We start from the raw sequence: 27,494 nt of genomic DNA, 5'->3' as shown, positions 1-27,494 counted from the left end.
CCACTCGGAGTACCAGCTGGGGGTTCCCCCTTGCCTAATTATTGCCTGCTAAGAGTTGCCCCTGCCCTGGCTTCTGGCACCATGACTTCTGAGAGTTTCCCCCGCCTTCCCTCACTAACTCTGGCTGTGCATATGTGGGAATAACTGAATTATTGAATGTTGGTACTTAATGCAATTTTATAATAAGGGTCTATTGTTATAAAAAATCCATGTGTATGGGACAAAGTTGACCCATTGCTATATATATAAGTATACAAATGATAAGCATTATCAGTGTCCTAAGAGAGTTAGCATTTATATAGTCTGGTAACTTATTGGGCACTCTGCTTTTTGGAATGTAATAGGATGGCAGTTATAAATTTAACTGCATGGTTTATTTGCATTTACCCTTCAATAATTAAAATGTGGTCCCCCCATCTTATCAGGAATTTCATACGAGAGGTGTTGTAGAACTGGCTCTAATTACCTGTGTTCCGTTGTGGCCACAGAAGAATTCTCAATAGTAGGATGAGGGCTCACTCATGCCAGGGTAGCTCTGGTATACATTATAGGTTTATTATTTATGGAGCATATTCCTATGTGATCTGTTTTTAATACTTTTATCTAAAATAGACATTATTCCAGGTCACACATTTGAGAAGAGAAATCATTTGCAAAGGGAAGGTAGCAAAATAAAATATCTAAATTGTGATAAGACAGGTATAGCAGGTCTTTTTAAAATCACCGTGGTGATTGAAATTCAGTGTCATGACATTCATGCCATTCATTAACAGTATGTTATTAAGTGTGGGACTAGTGTCTGATTGCCTTCACATTCAGTTTATTTATTGCCCATTGGTAGATCTGTTAGCAAGATTCATGCTTTAAATTAGATCAGGCTTATCTTTGCGTTCTTTATATAATGGAGAAGGCTGTTAAATGGAGGGTGTTAACCTAAAAAAAGGCCTTTCAAAGTGAGAGGCACCAAGCATTTATTGAGATCAATAAGAATAGCTATTTTAGAAGTGTTGATTCAGACAGAAACCCAAATGGTGTCCCCGTTAGGAGACAAAGACAATGGGCATTTATGACAAAGGGAAGGGGAACAATTACATCAATGGAAGGCATTTCTAAGGGTGCAGATAACATAACACAGTGGTGTTAATTCTAAGCAGTGTTTTTAATTTTCAGTCCAGTGTCATAATAACTGCTTTCCTATTGTTTTGCAAACAGCTCTTTTCCAAGACACAAGGTTGCCTAGGCCCAGCCAAAGGTTATTTTGCCCTGTTTTAGCATTGCAAAGGTTTGAGACATAAGATATGCACAGCAGTTCCTCTGGCATGGCAGCCCCGGCTCTATTTTAAAATGGCTCCATTAATATTATTGTCTACAAGGGAGAGGAAAGTGTTTTGATGATGGATGAAGACCCACCAAGGTCTTAAGTGGACATGGCAGATGAGGAGGACATAATTCTGGTGACATTTCAATGAAGAGTGTGAAAGGGAAACTCCTACTGAAAGTCATGCCTCAAATGAAACCTCACCAATAAGAACTAATAGTCTATAGATTAAGAAAGGAACATAGAAATGAGGCAGGCGGTAACTCTTCCTTTAATGAAGCATAACAAGTAAGACATGATGCGTGGAGGGGTGTGATACACTCAATCTGCACTTAGCCAAAAACCTCTCTACCCATAACCTTTGTCATCTTAAAAAAATAGATCTGACTCCACACATACATTTTAACACAGAAATACCTCTGACCTTTTGTCTGGAGTAGTTTCCCTAAATTACCTTCTTAACAATATGTATTTGATGACTTGGAAAGTTTTTGGCTGGTTTTTGTCTCTTTTCAGTCCCTTGCTCTTTAGGACAGAAATTATTTGTAGCTCCAAATTGTTTTTGGTTCACATTCAGAGCATTAAACCTTTCTTCAGCTGTCCCCTGATGTGATCACACTGGCCCTTATGGTATTTGGCCTGTAGTTGTGAAGTGGCTTTTTACTTTAGGTATCGCATTAAGGAGGCTGATCCGCATCAGGGTGCTCTGGTGTAATTAGGCAGAAAGGCACTTGGTGGGTGACTAGTTGGTGATCTCTGTGTGATGGTGTCGTTAAGGAATCACTTGCTCCAAGCCTTTCTTCTACTTCCGCCATCACAAATGCTTCCTTATGATTGGGCTGCCTGGCCTGACTGACATCATTTGTTCAAGCCCTTGAATGTCTTTCCTTAATGCCAACCTACAAGGTATTTCCTACTGTTGTCTGTGCAGTACCCTCAGCCAGGATCTCTTTCTCTGTATACCCTAGTAGTACATTATTCGTGTTTATTCACTAGTTCTTGTCTCAGTTTTCTGATATGACAGTTATTTAGATGTGTATAAATGTCCTCATTAGACTGTAGAATGTTTAAAGAAGACATCCTGTCTTAGTAAGTTAATAAAAACCTTCCATGCCTTCTGGCACCTTCTGATGCTTACGTTGTAAGTATATTCCTCCTTGTCACACACACTCAGTATTCACCCTTTGTCTTGGATATTACGTCCTCATTCATTCACCATCAAAGCCCCTCTTCATTGTCATTTATTTATCTCTTTCCTCAGAAATTTTGGCAGCAAAATAGTCCTTGGAGAATGGGATATGGCCTGCACTTGATTCTACCATGGGTTATAGAGACTAGAGCAAGGCTCAGGCCCCTGCCTGGATTACAACCTCTCCTAGCTCCCTGCTACTTCATATCTGTCTGCTGGCACTTACAGCATTTACAATCTTCTAAGAGCTTTACATATTCTTACTGACTTCATATAATAACTAATTTTAATTGTTCAGAAGAATGTTGTTCAGTCATTGAATCCTAATTATATTCACCAATTTGCAGATTTTTAAAAAAGGATTGTGTTTTGAAGCAAGTTCACTGATCTCTGATAGGATAATATTTTTACCACAGAGCATTAATATACATAATTGATAACAGCAATAGCTAATTGCTTCTGAGAAACTTCTGAGAGAATGGTGAATCTTGCTGTCTGAATTTATGCTGGATTTCCATTAAAGTTTAAACTTAATCATACAATATTCTATGGGAGAATGTGTATATGTCTGCATCTCTGGCAATAAAGTTTACCTAGAGCAGGGGTGTCCAAACTGCGGCCCACGGGCCAACTGTGGCCCGCAATCCATTTTTTATTGGCCCGCAGCAAATTCCAAAAATATACTTAGTTTACTTAAATAAACCAGGTGAGGCAATACGTACTTCACCTCGAGTGAGTGGCCCGGCTGTTTGTGTATTTTACCACATATGGCCCTTGGTGAAAAATGTTGAAAAAAGTTTGGATACTCCTGACCTAGAAGATACTCCTTGTTCTAGCTAGCTATAAATTTCTGTGAAGATTCTGTAATATTGAAAACCATCTTAGTGTGCAGATATTTTCCAACATTTGAAATGTTTTATTACCAACTTTCAAGGACATTTTTTAGGTTATTTGATAGATGATACTACGTTTAGAGCAATGATATATAACTATTTAGATATCCATTTGCTTTGCATTTATTGAGTGTCTTCTGCATGACAGGAATGGAACTAGGTTTTTTTAAACTTCAGTGGAGCAGACAGACAAAGGTTACTGCCACTGTGGATCATGCATTCCAAAACAGGGGACAGACAGTAAAGAAAACACAGTAAATAAGCAGGTTATATTGTATGCCAGAAAATAATGAGAGCTGTGGGGGGGGGGGGGAAATCAAATAAGTAGAGAATAAATAGAGCAAGGTGAAGAGTATCAGGAGGCTTGGAAACAGCAAGTTTCAAGTTTTGCTTCAAAAGGGATCAAATAAATAAGACTTGTAGCTGGGGGAGGGAGTGGTGTCTTAAGATTGCAAAAATATATGTATACTAATGGAACTCATTTAGTAGGAAGGAAAATGCTATGGATCACCAGAGAAAGGAGAGAACAGCTGACTTGAGTCCTTGAGTAGGCAGGAGAAGATGGGCTCCAGCACACAGCGGGGGCGCTGGCTTGAGCTGGGAGCAAGACACTTTCCTGAAGGTAACAGTTTAAAGGCCAAGTGTAACTTTCCTGGGGCTAAGTCATTTCTTGGATGACTCAGCACATAACTAACGAGTGTCTACCAAGCATAAGGCATTGGAAACAAAATGATGAATAATTCATAGTTCCTGTCCTTTTCAAGCTTGTGGTCTTGTGTGCAAAACTTTTGTCATTTTGAAGCAATAAAAATAGTAAAACAAAAAAGATACAGAATCTTGAGATGATGTTACTGTACTTCCATCACTATGATGCATTTTGATATCCTAGTTTCACCACGGAGCATTAGCGCATGTGTATATTCTCACCCCAAATGGTGTTCTTAGAAAAAATGATTTCAACACCTTCCCACAATCCCATTTCCAGCTAGACTCCTCAGGCTCAATGGGTGTCTACTTGTTGTTACTGCAAAGGCACTCGCTCTGTAGAGCTGCTCAAATAGCTTACTAAATGCTCATGAAATGGTTATATGATTGACTTTTAGATTGTTAGTTTTACTGATTTATATTTAGTTATGTTCACTGTATGGCAAAAAAAACAAGGGATTATAATTTGGCCACTAAGCCCCTAGTTAAAACTGTCAATCTCCTTTGTAATATTATTCTTATGGAAAATGTGTGTTTTATGTGCAGAGTCTTGATTTAGAGTTTGTTTTTGGTAAGTTGAACCCATCATGATTGTCAATGCAATTGACTTTTATGGGAGAGGGATAGTGGAAATCAGTAGCTGTTAAAAAAATGTATTGGCCCTTGTGCTTCAAATTTCTCTGCATTTCTTTATAGTTCTATTTAAATATTTCATTTATGACACACATCCGTTTGCTCACTGGCAAAAGAGGGGTTTTGCTGTCCATGGTGCCAGATGGGGGAAAGACACCAAAAATTTCATTGGAGAACCTGTCCATCTTTTATCCTCTTTACTCTTACTTGTTTCATTCTATCTACAAGAATATTTCTTTAGTTATGGCCTATGTAAATAAAAAGCTTTAGTTGAAACCTAAATAAAATTTGACACAAATTACAGATGTTCCAGGTATCACTATGCCACTTCTTATGGAGCCATTTAAAAAATCACTTCAAGTGAAAGCTCTTTATGTTACTGCTCTGAAGGTTTCCTTTCATCTATCCTATTCAGTTACCTATCTTTAATTTATTTTACTTTATTTCATTAACTAACCATGCCAACTGGGAAAGATTTAGCATCTCATCCCTCAGCATTCATTTAGAGACCTATTCCATCTATCTTCCACTTCCCCTTGTGAAGTGCATTGATTATCTAGTTTGGATGCTCGTCTTTAAATGATATCCAGATTGTCCTGTTCTGGTACTGAGATGCAGAGAGTTAGGCATGTCTCTCATCCAAGCCCAGGGACACTGTTGGAAATGGTGTGGACATCTGCATAGATGAGCTGCGGTTGGTTCTCAGGTTTGCGTCTGTATGTTGGCTCCCTTTGCACGTGATTCTCTCTCACAAGTCACCCTGTAGGCCCCAGAGCTGATTCTGCATTGGGGTAGCGATCGAAGTGATGAAGTGTTATTAGGAATGTCTTATGGTAACTGGCTGAAACCTGGAGCCAGACATATTTTTAAGGGTCTTTTTGCCCATCTCATACTAGAGCTACATACTGGAGTGTCTGTCAATACAATACGTGTCCACTAAACGATCGACACAGTTAAAAATTAGAGTAGGTGTTCCCAAATAACCATTAGAACCACCTGAAGGCCTTTAAAAAATACTGATTGCTGGATCCCACTGCAAACTTCTGAATCAGGACACACATTTGATTTGTGTCTCTAAAGAGTCAAGTGAATGCAAGCCTGAGATTACACTGATATACTAAATATGATGGTTTCCTTAATGGCACATCTATTTGAATATGTTTTTAAACCTGGATAATAAGAATCTTCTAAGGAGCTTTAATAATTTACAAATTTCTACATAGGTACTAAACTTATGGACCTTGGGTTCAAAGAGCATTTTATGAATTTGACTCCAAAGGCAACGGAAGTAAAAGCTAAAATAAACGAATGGGACTATATGAAACTTAAAAGCTTCTGCACAGCAAAAGAAACCATCGACAAAATAAAGAGGCCACCAACTGAATGGGAGAAGATTTTTGCAAACAGTGCCTCCGATAAGGGGCTAATATCCAGAATATACAAGGAACTCATGCAACTCAACAACAAAAAAACAAACAACCCAATTGAAAAATGGGCAGAGGACTTGAAGAGACATTTCTCCAAAGAAGGCATACAAATGACAAATAGACATATGAAAAAATGCTCAACATCACGAATCATCAGAGAAATGCAAATCAAAACCGCAATGAGATATCACCTCACCCCAGCCAGAATGGCTATCATCAACAAGACAAATAGTAACAAGTGTTGGAGAGGCTGTGGAGAAGAAGGAACCCTCATACACTGTTGGTGGGAATGCAGACTGGTGCAGCCGTTATGGAAGGCAGTGTGGAGGTTCCTCAAAAAATTATGAATAGAATTGCCATATGACCCAGCAATCCCTCTCCTGGATATCTACCCCAAAAATCTGAAAACATTTATACATAAAGACACCTGTGCTCCAATGTTCATTGCAGCTCTGTTTACGGTGGCCAAGACATGGAAACAACCAAAATGTCCTTCGATAGATGAATGGATAAAGAAGTTGTGGTATATATACACAATGGAATACTATTTGGCGGTAAGAAAAGATGATATAGGAACGTTTGTGACAACATGGATGGATCTTGAGAGTGTAATGCTGAGCAAAATAAGTCAGACAGAAAAAGCAGAGAACCATGTGATTTCACTGATATGTGGTATATAAACCAAAAACAACAAAAGAACAAGACAAACAAATGAGAAATAGAAACTCATAGACACAGACAATAGTTTAGTGGTTGCCAGAGGGTAAGGGGGGCGGGGGGTGGGGGATGGTAGATGAGGATAAGGGGGATCGAATATATGGTGATGGAAGGAGAACTGACTCTGGGTGATGAACACACAATGGGATTTATAGATGATGTAATACAGAATTGTACACCTGAAATCTATGTAATTTTACTAACGATTGTCACCCCAATAAATTTAATTAAAAAAAAATTTACAAATTTCTAAGCCACACCTGACTGGCTTAAGTAAAATTAGCAATAAAGCATTTTTATTATTAAAACTTCCCACAAGTAACCTTTGGCATATTTAAAGTGTTTCATACACTGTCTCACCTCGTTCTCATAGCAGTCATAATTATAATTCTGCTGTATGTCTGAGAAAACCAAGGACATGTCACAAAAGGTTTTATTTTGGAAACGATCTTGGTTATTCTTTCAGCCATTGGTATTCATTGCATTCTTGTTTCCCCATAGTAACTTACTATTTTGGCTTGGTTTTCCTCATGTCCATTGTTAGGCAGTTCTTATATATCTGCTTAAATTATTCCTGTCTACTCTAGGATATGTTATTTCTGCAACATTTAAAGATACAAAAAAAAGAAACTTCTGAAAACATAACTGTTTTTGACACTTAGAAGTATATAAATAAAAAGCAAGGAAGCATTCAAAATTCCTAAGTGCTTGTATTGGGGAGGTTTTGTGTATTCCTCATGAAGATAGTCCTTTGTAATATGACATGTAGCAGACTTAGTTCAGTCAAGCATTTATTAAACACCCACTCTTTGTACAGTTTATCATTTTAAAAGTACCAGATAGAATAATAATAGTGGCATCCAACATTTATCAAATGCATACTTGGTGCCTGGTCCTCTGCTGATAATTTACATGGACCCTCTGCCCAGCCTTCATGAAAGTCCTAGGAAGTGAGTGCTGTTATCTCCATTTTGCAGGTGAGGAACCAGAGGTTAAGTGACTTACTCAAGTTGCACAGTTAGAAGGAGCAGAGCTCAGATTTTAAAGCCTGGCAGTGCAATCCCAGAAACTACCAACTTAACCACTCTGCTCTGAGTCACATGGAATAAATTCTGTGGAAGCGTGAGCTTTTGAGAAAAACAAGTGAACTGTTCCCCTTTTTATTTGCAGGTTAGCACTGCATCTTGTGAGTACAGATAACGCTGCCTTTAGTTAAATCATTCTCCTTGTTCATCAGTTGATTCTTCTCGGGCAGCCTCATGCCTCATCAGCTGGCATCCATGTCTTTGCAGCCTGGGACATAGAGGACAATGGTCAAACGTGTGCGCTCTTGGGGCAGATCATGAGGTTTAAATGACCTGGACTGCCTGGGCTCCAGTCCTGGCTCGCCGTCTACTAGATGTGTGACCTGTGGGCCAGTTTCTCAGCCTCTGTGCCTCAGTTTTCTCATTTGTAAGAATGTGCCAACCTCATAGAGTTATTGTGAGGATTGTGGGTTAATAGAGCTGTGACACTTAGGACAGTATCTGCAGCAAAAGGGCCACTCAATAAATGTTAGAGTGTTATTATCTTGCTATATGAAAGGCTTACTTTGAGGACATTGCCATGACGGAATTGTGTCCCTCCTAAATTTATATGCTGAAGTCCTATCCCCCAGTCCACCTCAGAATGTGACTGTATTTGGAAACAGGGCCATTAAAGAGGTGATTAACATCAAATGAGGTCAGATGGGTGGGTTCTAATCCAACATGACTGATGTCCTTATTAGAAGCAGAAGGGACACCAGGGATGAAGGTGTACAGAATAAGGCCATGTGAGGACACAGTGAGAAAGAGACTGTCGCAAGCCGAGGAGAGAGGCCTCAGGAGAAACCAAACTTTGCCAATACCTTGTCTTGGATTTCTAGCCTCTGGAAGGAACTATGGGGAAATAAATTTTTGTTGTTTCAGCCACAAAATCTCTGGTATTTTGTTATGTCAGCCTTAGAAAACTAATACAGACATCATAAATGGCAGCTTCAGAAACATTCTGGATGTTATATGATGACTGGAGAAATGAGACACAAGGTACTTCCTTCTTGCTCAGTAATATATATATATATCTCCGTAACTTGACATGGCAGTTCTTTTCAGAAGAACACTATTACATCCTCTCCAATTTGGCTATGATAAGACATAGTGGGTAGAGCTGGCATCCATACACACAGAAAGGGACACTGAACAACAAGCCTCAGGGAGAGTCCTTATTGGGTGGGGCTCCTATGGCATGTCCCCTAATTTCTGGATCAGGACCCCCACACACTATACTGTGCTCTAGGTATTAGGGCAGAGGTTGAAAAGATATTTATGTAATGCCCCCAATGCACCTTATAAATCATGTCTCTCTACACACAAACAGACACACACACACACACACACACACACACACACAGAAATAAATTGGAATGGCTTTTTAAGGGTCACAAACTCAACTGCCTAACACATTAGAGCCTATCTTGAAGTTGTATGCAGCCTGCATGGTGTGGTGAATTTAATAATTCTACCTAGGCAGTTCCAGCCCTTGCACACACAATGGGTTAGCTTTTCCAAAAGACCAGAGTTGAGCTCTGTATAAACTCAAGTTAGTTGGCTTAAGGGAAATATATGGGAAAATTGCACATACAGTTACTAACCAGCTTTCTAAGTTTGTTTTGTTGAAGGATACAAAGTATATTTGATTTGGTTTTCACGTCATAAGTACTCTTGAAATTGATAGGCATAACTGGGAATTGGGTAAAATTGTGGAAACCGAGATGTTCTCTTTGATATCCACTTTCTTCCCATGCACCACCCCCTGCTGCTGTCAGCCCAGGAATTTGATTTCAAAAGCCAGTCCGATTTCCTGTCTATATTAAATCTTTTGCCTTAATATCTGCCAAAAGAAAACTTTTAAAACAGAGAAATTGTTCTGTGAAATCAGTGCTAGGTTCTTAATGATAGCTCCTGTTACTATAAAGAGCTGAAAGCAAGGAAACAAAAATGTAAATTTGAGAGACTCTGCTGCTTTTCCTTTGAAAATCTGTCTTCCAATTTAATGGCACCTGAACTTGTTATAGGGAGAGCTCTGTTTCTTGGTAAACCAAGCGTGCCTGTAGTGTTCAGCAGCCTAAGGTTGTCTTTGATCATAAGTGGATTTCGGTGTTATGCCATGTGAGTCATCTGTTAATCAAGGTGCTGATTCTAGCCTCATTAAACCTCATCTCCTTGATAATTTAATTTTCTTCTAAGCTTCAAAAATAAGAAAACATTAACATTGCTTTCGATATTGAGTTAACCTGTCTGAACTCTGAGAAATTGAGCTAGTTTTAAGGGGATACGATACTTAGCCTTTTCAAGAGAAAAATATCAGTAAAGGCCAAAAATAATAATGTAACTAGGGGAACTTCTGTACGCTCACGATCACAGATGTGATGACAGGACTTTGTGAAATCACAACTTTGTGAGGTTGTATCTCCTCAGATCCAAGGTGCATGTATCTGTGAATACTGTTGCCTTTCCACCTGGACCCCTTTCTAAAACTCAACTCAGTTTCTAAGGTAGAGAGGCAGTTTAATAAAAAATTTTTCTGAATTGTGTATCTTTCTCCTGTCTATCTTTTTCTTTTCATAACAAAAGTTACTTATAAAAATAAATCAGTACTTCATTTGGCATATTTTAACAAGTCAATTCAACAAGTTCAACAACCCATTTCTTATTTAATAGGTATTAAATACTTAATGGCATAAGGTGTCTTTTTGCTAGCCCTGCACAACCTTGCGAATAAAGTCCACTGTTTTTGGTTTTGCAAGTCCAGGCAGGGCTGCAGTGACATAAGCCACTGCCCAGGAGTGTCACGCCCATGGTAGTATGAGCCTGGAGTCCATGAATTTGCAGTGGTTGCTGCTCGGAAGGTAGTTTTTTTAGAAATTACTAGTTCATTTTATGCATGGTGTCTACAATTCAGTCAAATTGATGCCTCAACTATGGCTTCTTTCTTCTGGGCAGAAGTACACATAAGCGAGTTAAAGGTGAGCTCACAGGACTGGACCTCCTTTATGGGCTCCTGAAGTCCTGGGCATAAAATCTTTACTATATCAGCATATTTTTAATACTTCAGAGTTTAGTGTTCCTAAACAATAAACAACTTGGCTCATTAATCTTCAAATATCATTCACTACAGTTTAAGGCAGCCCTATTTTTAAGCCCAATGCTAGAGACTGTTTGCCATAGCTTTAGGACTTGGAGACACTTGTCTGTGTGTCAGTCTGTGGTAACTCTTTTCACCAGGATAGTGATTGGCTCACCTTGGAGGAAATCTGTAACTCTTCTGCTCTTCTATGCTCTTACCGGTGTACAGTAGGAACTTTTGATGAGGTAGCATTTATAGCTGGTCCTTTGATACCACATAAATTCAGTCTTTAGAAGTTTGAGAACCAAAGGTGTGTCTGTGAGCTGTCCAAGTTCCTGAAGAAGGACACATGTGAGAGGTGTCCAAGAGCCTAGCATGTATGGGAACCGACCCCCTTCTTTTCCCACCTCCACCACCCCAAGATTCTCTAATAATAATAATAATGATAATAACAACAATAATAATAATTAAGAAATTGGTGTTTCTGAGGACCAATCTGGTGTAAAACGATTTGGAAACACATTTAATTAGATTTTGGATATGATTTGTTTGTACTGATTAACAAAAATATCTGAAACTTTCGATGATGCTGTACCTGCTGCGTACTTTTTCCAGCTATTAGATTTTAAATTTTAGTCAAATCCTTCTGTGTGGGGATATCATGAGCAGTCCTCGCAGGAGTAAGGGAAGAAAGTAATAGCTTTAAGATACTACTCAGCAAGGGAATAAAGGGATTTTTTGACTAGAGGTAGTGATTCTCAGACCTTTGTAAGGTTTTAAAACCATGTATACTTTTTTGCATTCCTGTTAATTTTTGATATCTCCATGATGAAAGCCAAAATGACCTTGGCTTGTTTTCCAGGACAGCCAGGACACAGGGAACTGGGGAGGTGTGACACCCAAGGGAGGGAATGGGTGGGAGTAGTTTTAATGAGGAAGCAAAACCAGCCCTACGCCCTGGGCTCTGTGGGAAGCAAATCAGGCCTGGGTCACTGTCTGGGCTGAAGATGCAGCAGTTCCTAACACTAATGATTCAGTTGAAAAAGTAAATGAGAAACCTTTGACTATCACGAGAGCCACGTTATTATACTATATACCAGGGCAAGGAATTTTGTAGGTAGCAAATCCTTCTTGGACCTTGTCCAAAGAGGAGTATGAGTTGGGATTCAGACAACTTAATTATAATAGAGTCACTCTTGAATGGCTCTAAGCCCTGAGAAGAGTGTTACCAGGAGTCAGAATAATAATTTTACAGAGAATGACATAATGAAATAGAAGGGAAAATACATGCATGTAGTCTTAAGGTTGTAAAATTTTGAGTCTCTGTTCTGCACACACACACATACATAATTCAAGGCTGCATTACTGACATAGTAATTTTCAGGGGAATTTGGAATAAATGTCAGATTCACGTGAAATTGGAGGAGTGCTATACAAATTTACTTCAAACTTAAAACATCTTTCTGATTCGTGTAAAACAATGATGTTATGAAAACTTTATTATGCAATAGGTTTTGTGCAGAAGAATTACTCTGTGGCATACTCTAGGTAAAAATTTCTCTCAAGAGTCTTTTACATTTTTGATTCAGGCAGATTTTAGATAAAATTTAACATGGTTGTTACCATGATTTATGAACCTTAATGCTCATGGGGAAAATTAAGAATTTTAATTATTGGAAAAGAAGAAAGTTATTTAAATTGACTGTTTATCTGCTTAAAATGAACTCATCTACTTGAGCTATTATTGTATAATTTGAACTTTCTTCCACTCTTATAATATCTTCAAAATATCTTCTGGGATTCTTATTTCATTTTTATAAAATGTTTATTGTTCCCTGGGGCTAGATGAATGCTGTGTATGGACTGGAGCCTGAATTATTTCATTCTCTTCCTTGTTCTGAAAGAAAAAGCAATGGTTAATTGTGGGCTTAATATGACATGCTTTATTCCTTAAATATTTGGGACAAGAATACACTACCTCCACTGTTGTTGTTTTTTTCCTGTTTCCAGATACTCTGGACAATTGTGGTGACTTATAACCATACTATGGTTGGCTTTGTGTTACTTTCTGAGGGGAAAGCATCCTTCTGGGTGAGAAGTGAGCCCTGCCTTAACTCAGTGCCTTTCACGCTTTTTCAGGGAAGGACCAGTAACAGTGGTAGAGTAGTGCCCTAAAGCAGCCATCTGAAAGCAGGAGACAGCTATGAAGTTCTGTGTTTCATCTCTATGCAGTATTTGTTTCCACATCATATGTGACACGTGGCTTAGTGGTTAGAAAATAATGGTTTCTCCCCTGTTTGCTCACCTCCAACCTCAGTAAGTTGATATACCAGAGAGATGCTTTAAGTTTATTTTGTGGTTGTATGTGCCCTAGACAAACCATTAAGTTACCCCCAAGTCCTGCACTTAACCATTTTGAGAATTGTGGTCTTAGGGGATTCCAATCCAATATAAATCCTAATTGCCCCTTTTAGGGCTGTAGGTTTTACATTGGTCTGGATCTAAATTATCCAGGTAAATCACATACCTGATTACAGACATTACTCTCTCCAAATTACTCACCATCTGTTGGGACACGTGATCCTGGGCCTTGCTGTCCTCTCTCAGTACCATGCTACCTCTTCCATCACTTGACCATCACGCGGGCTTCAATTTGATAAACCATCCACTTTGTCCTTAATCTTTCCAATTTGATTTCCCTTCTGAATGTTTTTGTAAATGCCTTTAGTGCTCTTCTGCTCACTAATTCCATTGGTTTTTTTTCTGTTAGATGTCAGCTTTCTCCATCTTTCAGCATTTCTACTATTGATGGTGAGCCATTGTATCAGGATGTTTGTGTAGGTTATGCTGCAGTAGCAATACCTCAGCGGCTTTCCACAACAGATCTTTATTTCTCACTTATGAAAATGTGAATGGTAGATGGACTTCATGTTTCCTTTACCCTGTGATCCAGGCTGGAGAAGCAACCCTGTCTGAAATGTTGCAGGGCTCATGGGAGAGGGAGAAGACATGGTGGGACTATGTGATGGCTCTGACATCTTCTGCTCAGAAGCAGCACGTGTCACTTCCACTCACATTTCACTGGCCAAGTCAGATCCCACAGCAAAGCTTGATGTTGATGGGGCAGGATGTATAATCTTTCCCCAAAACAGATCTGATAGGGAGATGCAGTGTGGATGCGACAAGAATAAAATATCCCAAAGCTATAGCTGTTAGCTTTTTATGGACTCAGAATCTAGCACAGAATCTGTCACATAAAAAATATTCAGTAGGAGAAAGATCTACTTTCTTCCTCAAATTAATACTTTTTGTGGTGGGATTGAGGACCTCAGACTCTCTTCCTGTTTCTTGTCCTCTACCTTTACCCAGCATTTTCTCTCCATTCTCCTTATCCTAGACTGTTTCTACTACCCTTTGATGTTTTGGAAATCGCCATTTTAAAAAATCTAGCTCATGACAGTTTACCTTCGCACTGTATTTCTGAATGGCTCAGTAAGACAAGGGAAAGCTAGAGTTTTATTTTAAACCATGTTGAGGCATGAGATAGGGAGTTAGTTGTTTAGAACTTTGATGATTTCTGTTCAGATTTACCGTTCTGAACAGAACTGTTATGGTTGAAGTTCATTATGTGCCAGCAAATGAATTAACCCTCAGCTTTTATCTTGTCATATCTGGGTTTACAGAGCTGACAAAAATAGCTTGAGTTTAGTACAGATAAAGAAACCCTCACTTGAGCTTTACATAGACTTAATAGCAATAATGTCACTATGCCTGCACTGTCTCATGCAGAAAAATATTCTCATACAGGCTCCCTTTTTAGGGTCCGATATAGTCTTAAACACTTCTTTTCAGAGTTGTTGTTTATTTTAATATTAATTACTATCTGTCTTTAAATGTGATGGGTATTTTATCTTCACTTTGTACTCCAAACACTTTGAATAGCTGTTGCAGAGCTAAATGTAATATTTTTGCAATTTCCTATTTAGATATTTATTTATTTATTTATTTATTTATTTCCAGTTGACATTCAATACTATTTTATATTAATTTCAGGAGTACAAGTGTACAGCATGTGGTTAGACATTTATATAATTTATACCGTGATACCCCGATTAGTCTAGTACCCACATAGCACTGTACTTTGTTGTTGCAACGTTATTGACTATCACCTATGCTGTACTTTACATCCCTGTGACTATTTTATAACTTCCAATTTCTATTTCTTAATCCCTTCACTTTTTCACCCATTTCCCCAACCCCTCACCCCTCTGGAAACCATCAGTTTGTTCTTTGTATCTATGAGTCTGCTTCTGTTTTGTTTGTTCATTTACTTTGTTCTTTAGATTCCACATATATGTGAGATCATATGGTATTTATCTTTCTCAGTCTGACTTATTTCGCTTATCCTAATACCCTCTAAGTCCATCCATGTTGTGGTAAATGGTAAGATTTCATTCTTTTTGTGGCTGAATAATATTCCATTATATATATGTACCACATCCTCACATCCTCTTTATCCAGTCATCCATTGTTGGGCACCGGGTTGCTTCCATATCTTGGCCATTGTAAATAGTGCGGCAGTGAACATAAAGGTGTAAGTATCTTTTGAAATTAGTGTTATGGATTTCTTTGGACAAATACCCAGGAGTAGAATTGCTGTGTCATAAGGTAGTTCTGTTTTTAATTTTTTGAGGAACGTCCATACTATTTTCCGTAGTGGCTGCACCAATTTGCAATCCCACCAATAGTGCAGAAGGGCTCCCTTTTTGCCACATCCTCAACAGCACTTTTTTATTGATTTATTGATGATGGCCATTCTGAAAGGTTTGAAGTAATATCTCATTGTGGTTTTAATTTGCATTTGTCTGATGATTAGTGACATTGAGTATCTTTTCATATGTCTGTTGGCCTGTATGTCCTCTTTGAAGAAATGTCAATTCAGGTCCTCTGCCCACTTTGTAATTAGATTGTTTTTGTTTTTTTTTGTGTGTGTTAAGTTGTATGAGTTCTTTATAAATTTTGGATATTAACCTCTTATCAAATGTATCATTGGTTAATATCTTCTCCCATTCAGTAGGATTTATTTATTTATTTATTTATTTTATTTATTTTGTTGATGGTTTCCTTTGCTGTTCAAATTGTTTTAGTTTGATGTCGTCTCATTTGTTTATTTTTTTGTTTTGTTTTCCTTACCCGAGGAGATAGATCAGAAAAAATGTTATTGAGAGGAATGTCAGAGAGTTTATTGCCTATATTTTCTTCTAGGAGTTTTACGATTTCAGATCTTACATTTATGTCCTTAATCCATTTCGAGATTATTCTTGGATATAGTGTAAGAAGTTGATCTAGTTTTGGTTTTTTTGCATGTGTCTGTCCAGTTTTCCCAACACCATTTATTGATTACCTCATTGTATATTTTTGCCTCCTTTGTCATAGACTAACTGACCATGTAGGGATGAGTTTATTTCTGGGCTCCCTATTCTGGTCCATTGATCTATGTCTGTTTTTATGCCAGCACCATGTTGTTTTTGATTACTATAGCTTTGTAATATAGTTTGATATCAGGTAGTTTAGTACATCCAATTTTGTTCTTCTTTCTCAAGATTGCTGTAGTATTTGGGGTCTTTTGTCATTCCGTATAAATTTTAAGATTATTTGTTCAAGTTCTGTGGTAACTGCCATTGCTATTTGGATATATGTTGCATTGAATCTATAGATTGCTTCAGGTCGTATGGACATTTTGATGATGTTAAGTCTTCCTACCTGTAAGCATGGGATGTGCTCTTATTTATTTGTACTTTTTTCTATTTCTTTCTTTAGTGTTTTATAGTTTTTTTGAGTACAGATGTTTTACTTCCATGGTTAAATTTATTCCTAGGTATTTTTTTTAATGCAGTTGTAAAAGGGATTGTTTTCTTAATTTCTCTTTCTGACAGTTTGTTATTGGTGTCTAAAAATGATTTTTGAATATTAATTTTTGTACCTGCTACTTTCCTGATTTCACTTATCAGTTCTAATAGTTTTTTTGGTGGACTCTTTAGGATTTTCTCTATATAGTATCATGTCATCTGCAAATAATGACAGTTTTACTTCTTCCTTTCCAATTTGGACACCTTTTATTTTTCTTGTCTGATTGCTGTGGCTAGGACATCCAATACTATGTTGAATAAAAGTGATGAAAGCAAACATTCTTGTCTTGTTCCTGATCTTAAGGAAAATGCTTTTATCTTTTCCACATTGAGTATGATGATAGCTGTGTGTTTGTCATATATGGCCTTTATTATGTTGAAGTATGTTCCCTCTATTCTCACTTTGCTGAGTGTTTTTATCATAAATGGGTGCTGGATTTGTCAGACACTTTTTCTGCACTATTGGTATGATCCTATGGTTTTTATCTTTCATTTTATTTATGTAGTGTATCATGTTAATTTATTTGTGAATACTGAACCAACCCTGCATCCCAGGAATAAATCCCACTTGATCATGGAGTATCATCTTTTAAACGTATTGCTGAATTCGGTTTGCTAATATTTTTTGAGGGTTTTTACAGCTATGTTCATCAGGGATATCAGCCTATAATTTTATTTTTTTTGTAATGTCTTTGTCTGGTTTTGGAATCAGGGTAATGGTGGCCTTGTAAATGAGTTTGGGAGCTCTTGAATTTTTTGGAACATTTGAGAAGGATAGGTATTAATTCTTCTTTGAGTGTTTGGTAAATTCACCTATGAAATCATCTGGTCCAGAGCTTTCGCTTATTGGGAGTTTTTTGATTACTGATTCGATTTTGTTAGTAGTAATTGGTTGGTTCAGATTTTCAGTTCCTTCTTGATTCAGTCTTGGAAGATTGTATGTTTCTAGGAATTTATTCATTTCTTCCAGATTTGTCCAATTTGTTGGCATATAATCATTTGTAATATTTTCTTACAATCCTTTGTATTACTGTGATGTCTGTTGCCACTTTTCTTTCATTTCTGATTTTATTTATTTGGATCCTCTCTCTTTTCTCCTGATGAGTCTAGTTAAAGGTTTATCAATTTTATCTTTTCAGAGAACCAGCTCTTGGTTTCATTGATCTTTTGTATTGTTCTTTTTAGCTTCTATTTCATTTATTCCCTCTCTGATCTTTATTATTTCCTTTCTTCTACTCACTTTGGGCTTTGTTTACTGTGTTTCTACTAGTCCCTGTAAGTATAAGGTTAGATTGTTTATTTGAGATTTGTCTTATTTTTTGAGGTAGACCTGTATTGCTATGAATTTCCCTCTTAGAACTGCTTTTACTGTGTCCCACAGATTTTGAGTCATTGTGTTTTCATTTTAATTTGTCTCAGCGTGTCTTGATTTCTTCCTTGATCTCATTGTTGACCCATTTATTATTTAATAACATGTTATTTCATCTCCAAGAGTTGGGGTGTTTTTTCAGGTTTTTTTCTTGTAATTGATTTCTAGTTACATACCATTGTGATCAGTGAAGTAGTTTCAATCTTAAATTTATTGACACTTTCTTTGTGGCCTAAAATGTGGTCTGTCTTGGAAAATGTTACATGTGTGCTTGAAAAGGATGTATATTCTTCTGCTTTTGGATGAAATGCTCTAAAAATATCAATTTAATCCATCTGGTTTAGTGTGTCATTTAAGGCTGTTGTTTCCTTGTTGATTTTCTGTGTGGAAGATCTACCCAATGGTGTCAATGGGATGTTAAGTTCCCCTATTCTGATTGTATTACTATCAATCTCTCCTTTTATGTTGGTCAGTTTTGCTTTTTATATTTAGGTGATCAATATTTGCTTTATATATTTATGTTGGGTGCCTAAATGTTTACAAGGGTTATGTCGTCTTATTAGATTGATCTCTTTATCATTATGTAATGTCCCTCTTTGTCTCTTATTATAGGCTTTGTTTTAAAATTTATTTTGTGTAATATAAGTATTGCTACTTCAGATTTTTGTTTGTTTGTTTCCTTTTGCATGAAATATCTTTTCCATCCCTTTACTTTTAGTCTATGTGTGTCTTTCAATCTGAAGTGGGTCTCTTGTACATAGCATATATATGGGTCTTGTTTTCTTATCCAGTTAGGTACCCTGTGTCTTTTAATTGGAACATTTAATACATTTACATTTAAAGTGATTATTGATAGATACATAGTTATTGCCTTTTATTATTTGTATTTATGTTCTCCCTTGGCCCCCTTCTTCTTAAAGAAGTACCTTAAATATTTCTTATAATAGTGGTTTGGTGGTGATGAACTCTTTTAGCCATTTCTTGTCTGGGAAGCTCTTTATCTCTCTTTCAATTTTAAATGATAGCCTTCCTGGGTAGAGTAGTCTTGGTTGTAGGTCCTGGCTTTTCATCACTTTGAATATTTCATTCCAACTCCTTTTGGCCTGCATCGTTTCTGTTGAGAAATCAGCTGACAATCTTATGGGAGCTCCCTAGTAGGTAACTAGTTGCTTTTCTCTTGCTGCTTTAGGATTCTCTCTTTGTCTTTAAACTTTGCTATTTTAATTATAATGTGGCTTGGTGTGGGCCTGTTTGGGTTCATCTTGTTTGGAACTCTCTGCGCTTTCTGGACTTGTATGTCTATTTCCTTCATCAGGTTAGGGAAGTTTTCACTCATTATGTCTCCAAGTAGATCCTCAATCCTTTGCTGCCTCTCTTCTCCTTTTGGTATCCCTATGATACGAATGTTGTTACATTTGATGTTGTCCAAGAGGTCTCTTAAATTATCCTCTTTTTTTTTTTTTTTTTTTTTTTTTTTTTTTTTTTTTTGAGGAGGGGTTTGGGATTGGGAGTTTTCTGCTAATTTGTCTTTCAAATTGCTTATTTGATCATTTGCTTCATCTAATCTGCTGGTGATTCTTTCTAGTGTATTCTTCATTTCAGTTATTATATTCTTTATTTCTGATTGGTTCTTTTTTATGGTTTCTATGTCCTTTTTTATGCTTGCTATCTCTTTGTTGAAGTTCTCTCTCTAAGTTCCTTGAGCATCCTTGTTTTGATCTCTGTTTCTGGTAGTTTGCTTGCCTCCATTTTGTTTTGTTCTTTTTCTGGAGTTTTCTTCTGTGCTTTCATTTAGGACATATTTTTTTATATCCTCAGTTTGGCTGCTTCTCTGTGTTTGTTTCTATGTATTAGGTAGATCTGCTACATTTCCCAGTCTTGGCTGGGTGACCTTATGTAGTAAGTGCTCTGTGGGGCCAAGTGGTGCAGTCTTCCTGGTCACCTGAACCACATGCTCCAGGAGTGTCCCTTGTGAGGGTTGTGTGTATCCTCCTGTTATTGTTGAGCCTTAATTGCTATTGGAATGTCTGTGGGTGAACTGACTCTCAGGGTGATTGCCTGTGGCATTTGGCTATGTCTACAGCTTACAAGCTCCTTATGGGGGGCTTAACCCATGGAGTGGGATTTGCCCCATCAGGCTCTGTTGTCTCCTGTGACTGCCCTTTGGGTGTGCCGCTTGTAGGGTTAATTGGCTTCAGAGCCCACTTCTGAGTACGTTGGTTCTGAGGTCTCCAAGGGGCTCTGGTGCAATTTTAGGTCAGCCAATGCCTGTGACTGGCTGGGGACTACCTGGGGACTACCTGGTAGGAGCTACAAAGTGATCAATGGCTGGTCATTTCCTGTGCTGGACCTGGAGACATGTGTGGGAAGCCATGCTGTGAAGCAAAGATGGCTGCCACCAGTACCAGGCCAGAGCTAGCTCTTCAAAAAGCTCAGGGCATGCTGAAGCCTGCTGCTGCTTACCAGCTCCCATAAGGCTCAGCTGCTGATAGAGCCTCTTGCAGTATGTGAGCTGGGTAAGTTGGGGTCTCAGGGAGTCATCAGGGTATGATGAGTGGTGTTCACCAGGTTACTGTTGAGTCTGGTTTGGTGTCAGTGCTGAGCCTGGAGCTGCTCAGCAAAAGGTGTAGAGTACACATACCAAGGCCAGCCACAGCCCACCTGGGATCCAAGGACTCCTGAGAGTTGTCCAGTAAAGAGTGCATTGTGAGCAGGGCTGGCTGCTGGCAGCCAAAGTGCCTCTAGCATTGTGCAGGCTGGATGGGGTGATGTCCCAGGGAGTCACCAGGGTGAAGCCAGCAGAGGTCACCAGGTTAACGCAGATCAAATTTTGCCATGTGAGGGAGGGTTCAACACAGCAAAGATGGCACCCACCTGCTGGCTGTGCAGGAGGATTCTGCACAGGAAAAATGGTGACTGTACCTCTAGTTCTTGCCCTGAAACCACACAACTCAGTCTTTTCTTGTATGTCTCTGATGCCTCCTGAGTCACCATCCCTCTGCCGGAGCCCAGGGTAAGTGCCTGTGAACAAGGGAATCTGTGTGGGCCCTTTAAGAGGATGTCTGGGTTTTCTGCAGCCTTCCATCTCATCTTGGCAGTCGGGATTTTCACTGTCTTTCACAGCCACATGTTGTGGGGGATCCTCTTCCTGGCACTGATACTCTGGGCTAGGGAGCCTGGTGTGGGGTTGGGGACCCTTGCTCCTCTGGGAGTGACCTTTGTGGCCAAGATATCCCTCCCTGTTGTTAACCATGACACACAGGTGTGGGGCTGGCCATTTTGTATCTCCACCCCTTCTACCAGTCTTGTTGTGTCTTCTTCTTTATATCCTTAGTTATAGGACTTTTGTCCAGCTAGTCTTCAGATGGTTTTCCAGGTTGATTATTGTATGATTTAGTTGTAATTTTATTGTGGTGACTGGAGGAGGCAAGCACAGTGTGTAGCTATTCTGCCATCTTGGATCCCCTTCTCTATTTAGATAATTTAGTTCTCCTACTAGATTGTAATTTACTGAAGGAAGTAGTTTTCTTTTGTTCCCTTAACGCTGCCACCCCTTTTTGGTATATACTGACAAATGGTTATTGACTTAAATATGACTATCATAGTTGCTATATTGTTAACTGTATTATTAGCGATCAAGTTAGAGTCATAATATAAATGCGGTATTATTAATTATCAAGGTGGAGTCATATGCTAGCTTTCTGAAGTTTTGCTAAATAATTATGCAATTAAAGTGCATATATTTTTATATTTTCACTTGGAGTGTTACAGCACACACTATGTGTGCCCAGCTATATGCCCTGAGCACCTACCTGTTTTGAGCCCACTAGACTTAGTTTCAGCTGCCAGCAAAGGTAACTCTTTGCTTGAGTAGTATTTTTTTCTGGTTATTGGAAACCACTCTGCCCCTGTGTGAACATACTGGGAATTAAGGTCCTCCAGGAGCAGCCCTCAAACAATGACTAACTGCAGTTAATGGATAAATGCCCAGCTCCCTTGCCTTTCCATTGGGACATCTGTAGAGTGTTTGACACTGTCTCCCAGTTTCCCAGTGGGGCTAAGGCTGGTTGCCCACACTGGTAACTTGCTTGATAATGCATCCTGTGATTGCTCTCTTCTCTCCCCTGCATCACTTCTCCATGCCCCTGTTGACATTTCCTAGGTTAACTCCAGATTAAACTACTTATATTTTAATCCTAGTCTCAGAGTCTCAGAGTTTCTAAGGGCAAGCCAAACCAAAATTAGGATTCATATGTCAAAATTTATATTTTAACAATTTCTCTATTTCATTAATGTCCAATAAAAACACAATGCAAACAACATACATAATTTAAATTTTTCTAGTGTTCACATTTAAAAAGTGAAAAGGAACAGGTTAAATTAATTTTAGTAATAACAGTTGTTTAGCTCAATGTATACAAAATAGTATCATTTTTAACCTACAATTGATATAAAACATGTTAATAAACAGTTTTTGGTGCTAGGTTTCTGAAATTTTGAGTGCATTTTCCATCTCCATTCAGACTATTTATGTTGCAAGCACTAAAAAGCCACTTGTGGCTAGTGACTACCATACTGGACAGTGGAAATCAGTTCCCTACCATTGTAACCCAGGTGTCAAAATTTAGAGACTTGCTAACTCTTGAATATATTGGAAGCTGTATGACGGGCCATAGTTAACAAATCTTAACAAAATTATACTTGCCTTGTCCTTTCAAGCGGAATAAAATCTGTAAATATCGAGGCTCATGGGTATCTTGTTTAGTCTGTGTCCACATATTTATGTTCTTTCAAGAATGAGCCTCTGGCAGTAATAACTCTGAGACTTACTGCTTCATACATGTTTACAGGCAACATATAGAAAGATGCTTATCATCTTTGCTTTTGTGTGTTTTTCAGGCAGAGGGTACCAGACTTCAGCGAGAACTCCGAGGATATTTAGCAGCTATCAAAGGTAATGTGTGTGAATTGTTTACTGCATGTTACCAAGCACGAGTTGTTCTTGGAGTTCATGAGTGACAGGACTGAGTGTTGCTTACAAAGCCATTTGGCTTTTTGGCAGATGGTACTTGAGCACAGGTGATTTCATTCCACCCACTCCCAAATTCCCATTGAAGTGATAATCAGAATATGCAAGGAAAAAGGATGTCTGCCCTCTTGCTGGAAATTAGAAATAAGTGCCGCCCACATGCCAGAGATTTCCAGGAAGAGTTGTTAGATAGAGTGAGCTCAAGACCTGTTTAATAAAAGCTGCAGCTGGTTTACATCCCAAGGGGGAGCGTATCCCAAGGGGAGAACATTCAGATTCACACTTAAGTCCTTTAGCTGGAAGGGGCAAGGAATGGGGCAGAGGCAAGTGTAGAAAGTTATCAGAAATTGCAGCCCCGGACTACCTGTGACTTGTGGGGACCAGCTGCACCTGCAGCCCCGCCACTGTGTGGGAACATAGATGCCCTGGCATTGGTTTCTGGCCTCAAACTAGGCAAATAAATGAGGCCAGTGGTGGAGGAAGGAGAGAGCAGTAGGGAGGTGGGCTGCATCTCTGTCTACTGTACGTAATTCATCTCCCCAGGTGGACTCAGATCCAAGTGTACTCGTGGGTGTGATGAGTCACAAGGCAAATTTTGAGAAGGGTGGGGAGAGAATGGATTGTGTGCCAAAGGATCTTGGATAAACTGGCCAAACACTCAGAAAAAAGTGAGATTCCCAACCTCACCCTCTATTCCCTCTTTCTCAGTTCCAGATATAGTAAAAATGTAAATATGTGTACAAAAAAATGTTTTAGAATACTAGGATAAAATACCATAGACTTAGTCTTTAGTCTTGGGTGACAAGTTCTTTACCAGAGTAACTCAAAAGACAGAAAGCATAAAGGGAAAGATAAAGAGATTTGACTTATTATATAAATATATAAATTATGTATACATGTGTTTTAAAAACATGTTTTTGACAGCACACTTAATGAAAATGAAACAAGATATAAAGGGCTCAGTAAGTAAACTAAATGAAGATCAGTTGATTCAAAGAAAGAATGGGTAGACATATGAAGAGAAAAATTAGCCAATGAAAATCTATAGATGGGTAACAAATGTGAAAAATGCTTATCCTCACAAATAGTCAAAGAATATTAAATAAAATTAACAGGGAGATGCTGTCATTTTTCTTCCAAATGCTCAAAGACATTACAGTTAAAAAGAAAAAAAGTCATACCTAGCATTTGCAAAGGTTTGGGGACCAGGCCCCTTTCGTACACTGCTTGTAGCATAGCTTTCCTGGAAGACAATTTGGCAAAAGCCTTTGAATGCGTTGTTTGTTTGGCATGCTTTTTGACATAGCAGTTTAATTTCTAAGAATTTATTCTAAGAGTTTCAGTGTGCATGTGTGAAATTGATTACAAAGAGAGTGATAAATAATAAAATAACGAAAATATTATTTAAAATTATTCATAATAATAAAAAGTTAGTAGTTAGTAAAATTGATTTTCAAACTAAAATGCATTTAAGTTTTATATGCAGCTCATATAATTTTAATCCTCATGACAATTCCATGAGGCAGGTACTTTTATTATCTTTATTTTATAGATAAGAAAAGCAAGATATAGGTTAGATAGGTTGTCCAAAGTCTCGTGCCTAATAAACAACAGCACCAGGATACATACTCTGATCTATGTGTCTCCTAAGGCCGTGCTTTCATCCACTCTCTTACACTGTCCTTGAACTATGTGAACACTGGCAGGGCTGTGGCTTCACAACTTAGAGTTCATTTATACAATGGAATAATGACAACTTACTACTATAATTTTTTAATGAGCACTTATTATGTGCTGAGTTGTGTACTTAGGTACATTACTTCTTTGTACCACCCAACACAGCTAGATGGTAAATGACAGTAGCCTCATTTTATATTTGCAAAGAAGTAGGGGTCAGAGAATTTAACTTTGACAGATTCAGAGAGTTCATAATGAACTGTGCTAAAAAATTAATTAATTTTATTATTTATTATTTTTATTTATTATTTATAATAGTTCAGTCAGAATATAGAAGGTGCTCGAGGTATTTCTTCAATTATTGATTTAGGATTTGAACACAAGGAGTCATATTATTTTAAGCATAGAATTTTTTCTGTGGAAGCTGATTTTTAAAAAAGAGGATACGTTTGTTGAATGAATGAGTAAATTAGGTCTCTTTCCCAAGTCTGTATATTTTGGTCTATGTTACTGCCTTAGGCTGGAGAACGCTGTTTAGAAAAGACTGACATAATTCTCTTCCTTAATGTGATTAGAATGAGGATTCACTGAGTGAAGAATTAGTTCCAGAGACACATTGGGTGGACCATCCAAGCAGCCTTTCGTTGTGCTTCTAATGGCCGCAACTCCACATGAAGGAGAAAAGGACTTTATATCAGCTTTTCTCCCAATCATATTTTGCTGATTGAATGATGTTAACAACTGATACTCCATAAGAGTTTACATTTAAATGCCTTTGGCCAAGGCTGATTGGAATGAATTTTTAAATAGGTTGCTACAGAATTTATCAGAGCCCTTTATGTGTTAATGTAATTACCAGATGGCCTAATGGCTATAAGAGGCAGCATTTCCCAGTTATTCAACTGTGGAATACTTTTCTCAAAGTCTTACAAAAAGTTAGACTTCCTTGGAGCGCACTTTAGGTTTTCGGAACACACTTAAAGACAAGGGTTATGCGGTAAGTAGATCATAATTTGCATTTTCAAAGGACTCTCATGGCCAATTTTTCCGTTTTTCACACAAAAATACTCTAGCTGACTAATTGTATAAAGGAATGAGATCTGGCCATTGAGAGTCCTGGCCCTGGCTCTGGTCCTGGGAACAATCGGGAAAATCACAGAGCCTCTCAGCTGCCGTGGTTTCCTCATCCATAAGGTGCTCCAGGTGCTCTTAGAAGCCCCTCCCCCCCCAATCTCTACCCCTGGGATTCTGTGAAATTGGTTTAACTGAGCTCTACTCATCATCGCTAATCTCTGGGTGGCATTCACCTCTTTATTTCTGCTGATTCTTGGGCTATGCAAGGTAGATCTGATGCTCTCATTCGTTTTAACAGCAAACATCCCAGTGGCCTCATTCATGGGTGTGACACTGTTCTAGAAGATGGCTATGCAGAGATGAACAGGACACAGTGCCTGCCGTCGTGGAGCTGGCAGTAGAGAAGGGGAGAAGGTTGAATAAACAAAAGAGCCAGCTATGCATACTAATATGTGTTTTAACAGAACTGTACATTGTGTGCTGTTCCATGAAAAGGCTGTGTATGCAAAGCGGCCGCCAAATGCCAATGGAGCCCAGAGACCAAAAAACAAGGCAGACAAGTCCAGCTTATTGGTTTAGAGACATTAAGAGGGAACTTACATATAGAAACGGGTGTTGGACAGCTGCAGGATGTTCAGATCTTGACATCTTTCACCTTCTAGACCACCTTCTTTTTCCCGCCTTACAGATGGGCCTGTGTGGGTGGTGGGGGGAGACCAAAAGTCCTGATACCGGCCGGCCCTGGCGCCAGCGTTAGCTAATGGGTAGATAACACCTAGGGCTTCTTGCTCCAGAGGAGGGAGTAATAGGAATTCTGTTACTAGCCCAAAACCTCTGTACACGTTCCAGAGTCCATCCAGGGGTCAAAGGGCTGGACTCATTCACTTAGAAGTTAAGCTGGCGGATTAGCTTCAAGATGGAGTCAATTTTTCAAAATGGAGTCAGCTCTGTCCACACATGTGCTGTCACAACAGAGGACAGACCCCCACTCTACCTACAAGATAGGATACCAGGTCAGTAACGGTCTTTCTTGTGAACCTATACTTCAGTGGACCCAGGAAGGGAGCATACCTGATCATCAGGTTATAAGATATGCCAGAGAAAGAGGCTGATGTTGGAAGGACTTGCCAGGTAGAAGAAACAACATGTACAAAGGCCCAGGAAGCAGGAGGGAGCGTGGGCTCTTTAGGGAACAAGTAGATCAAGCAGGAGACTGAGGTGGCTAAGACGTGGAAAGGTAGGCAGTGTCTGTATAAAGATGTGCTTATTTGCCATGTCATATTGGGAGTTTATTCTATCAGTGGGGAAGAGTGTCCTTACATTATTGAAGGAAAGAGAATGAGTCACATGATCAGATTAGCATTTTAGAAAACTTACTGTGGTTGTGTGGAATTCAGGCTAGAGGAAA

The 27,494-nt window shown here is 38.5% G+C and overlaps 1 protein-coding gene across 6 annotated transcripts in view; it reads left to right on the top strand.

Moving 5' to 3' along the window:
- AMPH (amphiphysin) overlaps positions 1–27,494 on the top strand; it is a 224,020-nt gene that overhangs the window by 106,481 nt on the left and 90,045 nt on the right. For all 6 annotated transcript variants that reach the window (XM_074340534.2, XM_019710241.3, XM_074340533.2 and 3 more), the window contains one exon: positions 23,206–23,260. In XM_074340534.2, coding sequence (XP_074196635.2) covers positions 23,206–23,260 — 55 coding nt within the window. The remainder of the gene's footprint in view (positions 1–23,205; positions 23,261–27,494) is intronic.

The sequence above is a fragment of the Rhinolophus sinicus genome, chromosome 4, assembly GCF_057876585.1.
Source record: "Rhinolophus sinicus isolate RSI-liver-muscle chromosome 4, RSI-T2T, whole genome shotgun sequence".
Lineage (NCBI taxonomy): Eukaryota > Metazoa > Chordata > Mammalia > Chiroptera > Rhinolophidae > Rhinolophus > Rhinolophus sinicus.
This window is presented reverse-complemented; position numbering and strand designations above follow the sequence as displayed.